General features: G+C 37.5%; 1 protein-coding gene across 1 annotated transcript in view; it reads right to left on the bottom strand.

The window, feature by feature from the left end:
* The window catches only part of LOC105364932 (uncharacterized), a 7907-nt gene extending 436 nt beyond the window's left edge, over nucleotides 1-7471 (bottom strand). The window contains exons 1-8 of the mRNA XM_011502973.1: nucleotides 4260-7471; nucleotides 3450-3697; nucleotides 2618-2798; nucleotides 2315-2523; nucleotides 1741-1916; nucleotides 933-1044; nucleotides 650-832; nucleotides 1-56 (exon numbers count right to left, since the gene is read on the bottom strand). The exon at nucleotides 1-56 is cut by the window's left edge and continues 187 nt beyond it. Coding sequence (XP_011501275.1) covers nucleotides 1-56; nucleotides 650-832; nucleotides 933-1044; nucleotides 1741-1916; nucleotides 2315-2523; nucleotides 2618-2798; nucleotides 3450-3697; nucleotides 4260-7356 — 4262 coding nt within the window. The 5' untranslated portion in view covers nucleotides 7357-7471. The remainder of the gene's footprint in view (nucleotides 57-649; nucleotides 833-932; nucleotides 1045-1740; nucleotides 1917-2314; nucleotides 2524-2617; nucleotides 2799-3449; nucleotides 3698-4259) is intronic.
* Between the last annotated feature and the right edge of the window lie 795 nt (nucleotides 7472-8266).

Here is an 8266-nt window from a genome sequence, read left to right as displayed (position 1 = left end):
TTCGAATATTTTAGCTCCTCCTGGTATTGACGGCAATTCTTGCCCATATGCACAGCCTTTAATATTTATTATTTAGTATAAATTTAAGGGATAAAAATTTGTATTCCTCAATATCTTATAAGTATTTTTATCTTTTTTTTTTTTTTTTCTTTTTTCTTTTTTTTTTACCATAATAATAAAATAACAAGTTTTTCTTTGTTTTCTGTTTTTTTGCTACACTACTTAACAATATTATTTAGCTGGTGATAATTTAATAATTAGCATAATCACTAATAATTTACCGGCCTTCGTAAGTGGAATTTATTTCTTTATTTCTTTTTTTCTTATTCAAATGTCCTATTTGCGGGAAAATTTGTACGCAATGCTAAAGTGTAAAGAAGAGTTAGCTAGGATAAGAATTCTTTGTCAAAATCTTAAAAATCTTAACTATCGGCCTTAGCATTAGTCGGGGCAATTACATTCGTTTAACGTACATCAAGACGTGCTTAATTCGACGAATTGCCGTATCTCATTAAAGATAAAGTCGCAGGAACAGCTGCGACGTATCGTGTTGCATCATAAAGTAAGAGTCTGCGTATTTTTCACCGCGCAATGGCTAAAGTGGCTAAACGACTGGTCATTTCGCGCCAATCTTGACCAACGATCTCACCTGGCAGGTAAGGCAGTTATTAATCTTGCATACGGGGCAGAGGAAGTTGTTGACGTTGTCGTCGTAAATGCACCATCCTGCACAGTCCGGTGTCTTGCAGTGAAACGCGTTGTTTCCAGCATTGTTTTCCGCCTGGGCTATGGACTTGGCGAGATGCTGTTGGTAAACCTCCGGCGCGACGAGCTGCGAGCAAATTTTACGGCATCATTATTGTATTACATAACGGCGAGGTCCTGCCTAAGTTTTTCTCATTATTATGAGCTATTAGCTCATTTTGACTCACGGCCTTGATTTCGCGCTCCTGAAGCGTCGATTCGCAGGTGTAGTCGACGTCCCGATACGGACATTTCACCTCGGCCTCCTCACAATAGCGCACCGTGTTCGCAACGCACAGCCTGTTTCAATGTTCAATTCACGACGATTATTTCTTATTTGATTATCGTCTCTGGATTTACATACTAAAGTCTGTTTGTTTTTTTTTTTTTTTTTTTTTTTTTTTTTTTTTTTTTTTTTTTTTTTTTTTTTTTTTTTTATTTTATCGCACGCACAGTCACTCGCTTTTTTAATGTAATAAACTCGTGGGTGACGTACATTAACATATTATTTGCTCCTTTTTATGGTTACTACCGATTCGGCTTGGATTTTAAATTCACATAATATGAGACATTACAATCATATATTTTAAGTGTCTTGAATTGATTTTGTATAATGGAAGATGAGCAGCTTATACGAATTTAAAATCCAAGCCGAATCGATAGTAACTGAGATAATGAAACAAATAGATATTTAAGTATACGCATATCGGATTAGTTAATGTCTCACGCACAATTGAAAACATTTATCGTAATTCTCTTATTTCCATAAACCTCCAAATTAATTCAATTATATCTTAAATAAATAAAGATCGATGGTGCATTGCAAGTGTAATTGATGAGAATTATTTGATTGATGCTTAAAAATTCGTCGAATAAAATATTAACATTTTGTTATATTTCATTATATATGCCATTCATTTTTTTACTATAAATATAAGTGTTTTTTTTTGTTTTTTTTTTCGTTGTTGTTTCGTTGTATATAAATAATGTACCTACCTGCAAAATGTATGCAGACAATCTCTTAACGTAACACCTTCGCCCGGACCAAATATCATGAAACAAACCGGACATTCGATAAGCTCTATATTAGAAATAATATCACAATTTTCAAGTGACATTAATTCCTCGTATCGTTGTAATTTCTCTTCATTCGTGAGCGATTCGTCTTTTTCCTGAAAACAAAAAACAAAAAAAATAAAAATACAAACAACATTATTTTCGTTTATGCAACGCGAGAGACACTAATCACAACTACTTACGTACGGAACGTGCGAGCAGTACGTAAGTATAAGGATTTCGTATTTACTTTAGAGTCGTACTATCGTATTCGGGATGAAATTATATTTATAATGATTAGTAATTATTTTGCATTATTCTCTTTTACTTAAGTTTAATTTGTACTTGAAGATAAAATTATGAAGTTACATTATTTGCATTACTTAGCATGCTATCCAAAGAAAATAATGATAAAAAAAAAATAAAAAAATAAAAAAAAATAAAAGACATTGACTTATTTCTACGTATTAGTTAATATTTTATTTATTTTTATTTTTTTTTTTTTTCATTATACTTCACGAGATTCAGATTCAGTAGCTTTCACTACTACGTCGGATTTGGCTTCGACAACGGTTTCTAGTCCCATTTCCATTTCCACATTCATCTTATCAATTTGCTCGTTATGTACTTCATTTGTTTCTTCATCCAGTTGGATTTTCACTTTTTTCTCCTCCTTCTCCTTCAGATTATTATTCACTTTAATAATTTCTTTATTCTGTAGGTCTACGGGTAATTTATACGATAGGCTATTTTAATGCAAACACTTTCTCCTTCGCCATAATACTTTTTTTTTTTTTGCCTCACACTTTTCACATACCTGGTGGTGCTACAAGATATAAAAATATTGGTGATCCTTCAACAGCTTGTAGTTCGTGGAGGGTCAATTCGTCATTGTCAGCTAAATTTTTACCGATAATCCAGCGCTGAACGTTCGCCGGTATTTCAAATTCAATATGAATTTTGGCTTTGAGTTGTGCTACTGTCATATTTACTGGAAGCTAAATTAGAAATTCATTCGACCGTTAGAAATAAATATTAACAATGTGACTGGTTCATTAAAGAATGCGATAATGTGTTTTTTCGAGCGACTTTGATTCGATGCTGGTGGTAAGCTCATTACAATTCATGATTTAATGAAATTTATGCTCCTTTTGCTGTGCAACAATATCATCACCATCATCGTGATAATATCATCATCATCATCATCAGCAGCAGCAGCAGCAGCTCGTTGCAATTATTTTCCAACGTTAACAATAATGAGCGACTATTTGTTTTGTTTTTTTCTTTTCTTTTATTGTTTTTTTTTTTTTTTTTTTTTTTTTTTTTTTTTTTTTTTTTTTTTTTTTTTTTTTTTTTTTTTTTTTTCAAAAAATTCAGAAATTTAAGAAACTTTTAAAACCTTCGTATTTTCTAACGAATAGGAGCTATTTATTATGAAAACTTTAATTCTCTTATCATTTATACAATTTATGCATAATTATTTAGACCATTTATTATTTATGTTTTCGGAGTATTTTTTTTCTCCTTTTTTTGTTTTTTTGTTTTTGTTTTTTTCATACTCTTAGTATTACCTTCTCTACGAGTTTTTCATTCCTCGAGATATAAATCTTCGAAAATATCAGTATGTGCATACATAAAATGATTTATACCTGCAAGGGTATTGGTCCTTGGTGGGCCTCTTTATCTTCTATGAACATATTTAGATTAAGCTTCTCTTTCGCTTTGCACGATCGTTGTCTAATTACGGAACAGTGAATCTTCAACTGAGCTAATTCTTTGGCCAATCCCGCCGCTTGTTGATGACGACCCGATGCAATTGCCGCCTCCAGTTTCCTAAGTAATCGATTCACAGCCAATGTGTTCATGCACTGCTTCTTTATCTCCTCCAATTTTTCCTCTGATTAGGATAAATAAAAGAATAAGATGTATTAGGCCACGGAGTTTGATTCATAGGAATTATATAATGAAATTATTTAAGCGCGCGTTGAAGCGTATTCGCTAACCGAATGAATTATTTCTCTTCGACAATATGTAGTGTTTGGCTTTTTTTTCCTTTTTTTTGTTTTTTGTTTTGTTTTGTTTTACAATCAATGAATTATATTAGTTTGTTCTCCGACAATATATTGCAATGTCCGCGTTAAAACAAAAACAAAAACAAAAAAAAAAAAGTAAAATCTTTTACTACGATAAATTTTACAATTTAGTGAGAGTTTGTTTGTTTATTTTTTGTCCTTTTATCCAAATATTTATCCATATATTATTTGTACAATATATCAAACTTTTAAGAATAAATTTAACAAACACGTTGAATGTGTTAATTATCACAAAGGTCTTGGATTAATTGCAATAGAAGATCGTATTATACGTATTAGATAAAATAAATAGGACTATTGTATAATTACATTCCATAATAAAATTCACAAGTTATTGTTAATACTTTGATAAATCTAAGGATTCACCTTCGTCGTTATTTTCGCTCCTTTCGCATACATTATGTTTGTTCGCATGCGGCAAAACCGGTGCCCCTGTTGCTTTATTATCCGTTTCCCTTAAATCAATCTTAACCCTAGAATTGGAGTCGCGTCGCCCTTTCCCTATCGCCTTATCTACAGAAGATGTCGATGTAATTTGTGTATTCTCATACATATATCTTTCCATCACATTAGCGTAAGTGTTTTCCTGATGCGCTTTGTCCTTTTTCTCCTCGATTTCGTCAAATTCATTGGCTTCAATTAGCTTATAATAAGAATTCCTTGGCAACTTGCTTGTTGCACTTGGTTCGGCGAAAGCGTCGTTTCTCCTTGATCTCTCATTCGCCATCGAAGTGATTTCATTCATGATTTTACGTACGTTTCCACACGTCTGTACACTCGACGAGACCTTTGTTGACATTGTTGGCGAAGCCAGGGTTTCCTTGACGATACGCGACGACCTGGGAAATGATTTTTTATTAGCCGCTTCCGATAGCATTGTAAATTCTTTCGTTTTCCCATCGTTCTCTCCACTGTTTTTCGCTTTAAGATATTTTGGTAAAGAATGCTTCATCTCTCGAAGCATTTCTTTAAGCTGTTGCGTACTCTCGTCGTCAACACCACTAATACGTACTGCACCAGTCGTTACCACTTTTCCTTTCCGCTGGTCAGTCGATGACTTTACGCTCTCCCTATCCACTCGCGGCAATACAACGTTTTTTCCCCTATCTATCGCATCCCCTTTATCCGCGCTAACGAGAATATCCAGAACGTTTGCCACTTGATTTGAAATTGATGTTTTATTGAAGTTGGTGCTCCCATCGGACTTAGTCGCCGCTATTTTTGCATCTCGAGTTTGGAATTGCTTGTCTATTTCGTCGAAAATTTGCGTAAACTCTCTTTCGAAATTCGCGATATCCTTGTCCTTAATCGGATTTTGTTTATTGACAATCGTCTTTTGCCCCTTGTTTGTCTGGGCGACTCTTCCTCGATCATTCTTCGGATTGACAATGATTTTTGGTCTCGTATCGAGTTCGCGTTTTAATCGAGCGATTCCCGTAGCGACGTCATCTAATTCGGCAGCCAGCGATTTCACGTATTCCATGTTATTGTTCTTTTCAATTGTAGCCCTCTCAACTCTTGGCCTCGCTGTCATTGTTGCCGTTGTCGATGTGGTTAATGGCGGTGTCTTGGACGTTGTCGATGCTTTCGCATCGGCGTGTAAGGCCTTTGACTTGCCAGCGTCTATTATTTCTGTGAATATCGATGTCGATTGTCTCTTGGACGGCGACTGATGAGGTAGAAAGTACTTTGATAAGTCTCTTTCAATTTTTTCATCAACTCGGCTATTATCTCGTCGGCCATTATTACATTCCTGGCTGAATCTCTTTGTCTTGGCTTTGGGCGAGGCGTTGCCGTTACCTTTAGTAAAAAAGCTCGAATTGACGGTAACTTTGGTGATATTGCCTATGGCGTTGAATTTGGAAATTAAAGCTCTCGTCGATCTGCGGGGCGAATTCTCTAACGACGAGTTGACTATTTCATGGATAATGGCATCGTTGGCCCCCGTCTCTCTCTCAAAATCTTCATCCAGCTTAGCTGCTTGAAGAATCATGGACGCGCGACTTCGTGCTTGCTCCTCTTGAACGATCGCCGCAGCCTCTTTATCCAATTCGCTGATATTCGTTAATATCGAGACGCTGGATTTACGCTTGTTTTCCTTTTTTTTGTCATCGTGATGATGTCGATCGCCGCGATTAAAGAAGCCTAGTTTTGAGAGCGAACCTTCGAATGGAAACGACGTGGACAATTGCGACGACAAAGCGCTCGTCGATGAAGCCCCATCGTCCTTAATGTCTGTTGGTAGTGGTGATGAAAGGCCTCTAAGAATATCATTACCGCCGCGTTTCGTATTAATGGAAGATTCTTTCGTGCCACCGTTCGAGTAATCGTTAAAAACATTACGCTTATACCAGGGTCGAGGCATCATTGTCCCCGATGGCGGCGTATTGCTTTCTCCACTCGCTGTCGTCGGATTATGAATTGTCGTTGCCTCGACGTGCGAATCGCAAGCAGATATCGTCGGTAGCGTCGATTTTGACTCGCTCAAGCAGTCAACGTCTCGCCGTTTGGATAATAAAACGCCTTTACGTAGCACCAGCGTATCATTACTAATTGTTTGACAACTTTTGCTGGCTAAGAGCGTATCCATACCAGTCGATGTTCCCGATGATAGTGTATTATGATTGCTCGATAAATTGTTCTCCGTAGATCCAGGTGGCTTAGGGGCTGGTCTTCGCTTGCGTCTACTACCACTTGCTCGTCTCGAATTACAATTTTCGCCTGCGACATGGACGGTTGCGGTGCTCTGAACAGGAGGCTCCGGCGCGCGTCTCTTACCTTTTACGTGTACTTTCTTCACACCCGAGAGAGAGGAATTCGACGCGAGCGAGCCAGTCGCGACATTATTATCGTTCACGTTTCTACGTACTTCTGCGAAAGTTCTTGGCCTGCGATCGACGATTGGTATGCTATCGTACGATAGAAAAGGGGCATTGGCCGGATGGAGGGAATACCTGCTCTCGATATCTTTTCGCTGAGTAAAGGCACTGGGTAGCGTGTAGGTAGCAATCGTATCTACATGCTGGAGCTTTTCATCATTAAATGTCCGTTTTTCTATGAGTTTGGCAGCACCCGGAGCGAACGGGCCTACGGCACCATTCGAGTGCCTCAGCGGCAGTGACGAATGCTCGACATCTCGTCGAATGCCACTTTGAAAGGCAAAGCTCCTGACCGTGGCAGTGCTGTAAAATGTGTCTTCGCTGGATGAAGTGCTCGAAGTCGACTGTCGCCTCTTGGATCTCCGGAAGATACGGCGTCTCGTATTTTCTGCTGAAGACGTGGAGTCCCGTCTCTTGAACCACTTGAACAGGGAGAAACGATGATTATTGGCGGATGTGGTATTGTTGATCAGACCGGGAGTCTCGAATTCGTTTCGGCGATAATGCCAGTGCTGTGTCTGCACGCCATTGAACGACTGCTGATTCTGGTAATGTGTTGTCTGAGCGCTCATGTGCTCGACCATTTCGTTCGCTCTTACTCATACACATATCCCTTCAAATCTGCTATGGTCGTTAGGCGCAATGTACTTCATTCGCAGTTCTTTATTTAGAATTCTCTACTGTCTCTCTTTTTCTCTTCCTATCTCCTTCCTTCTCTTAATCTGCCTCTCCTCTCCCGCTATCTATCTATCTATCTATCTATCTATCTATCTATCTATCTATCTATCTATCTATCTATCTATCTATCTATCTATCTATCTATCTATCTATCTATCTATCTATCTATCTATCTATCTATCTATCTATCTATCTATCTATCTATCTATCTATCTATCTATCTATCTATCTATCTATCTATCCATCTATCTATCTATCTATCTATCCATCCATCCATCCATCTATCTATCTCTATCTCTATCTCTATCTCTATCTAACACACACAGCAATTTTAACTTGCGGAATGATGCACATCATCCGTGTTTGCTTTTTCAGCTCAAGTTTTTAGCTCAGTTTTATATTTTTGGATTAAATTGTCAAGCCGAGAAATTTCGATGAATTTTACACGCACACACACTTTTAATTACGACGAAGATTCGATTTTGGTGCGTGGAGAGCTTCTACTGCTGGGATGATGAAATAAAGGAGTATCTTTTTTTTCTTTTATATCACATGTTGTCGTGAATGGGATTACAAATAAACTAACGAATTTTCATAAGACTGCTTTCCTCGAAGGCAGAACTGCGTGGTAATGGTGAACTCGCGAGCGCGACAAAGATACACCGAAGTCGCCCTATTAATAGACAGGTACTCTCACTCTCCCCAGTTCCTCGGTTATTTTCAAATTCACTTTACACTGCGAGAGCGCGCGTGTGTTCGAAATGACAAGCGGAGAAAGACTTTGCGTGATTATAAAAAAGATTTATCGGAAAAAGT

This window comes from Ceratosolen solmsi, unplaced genomic scaffold (assembly GCF_000503995.2).
Source record: "Ceratosolen solmsi marchali unplaced genomic scaffold, CerSol_1.0 scaffold10, whole genome shotgun sequence".
Taxonomy (NCBI): domain Eukaryota; kingdom Metazoa; phylum Arthropoda; class Insecta; order Hymenoptera; family Agaonidae; genus Ceratosolen; species Ceratosolen solmsi.
Note: the sequence above shows the minus strand (reverse complement) of the source record. Positions and strands in the feature narration are given on the sequence as shown.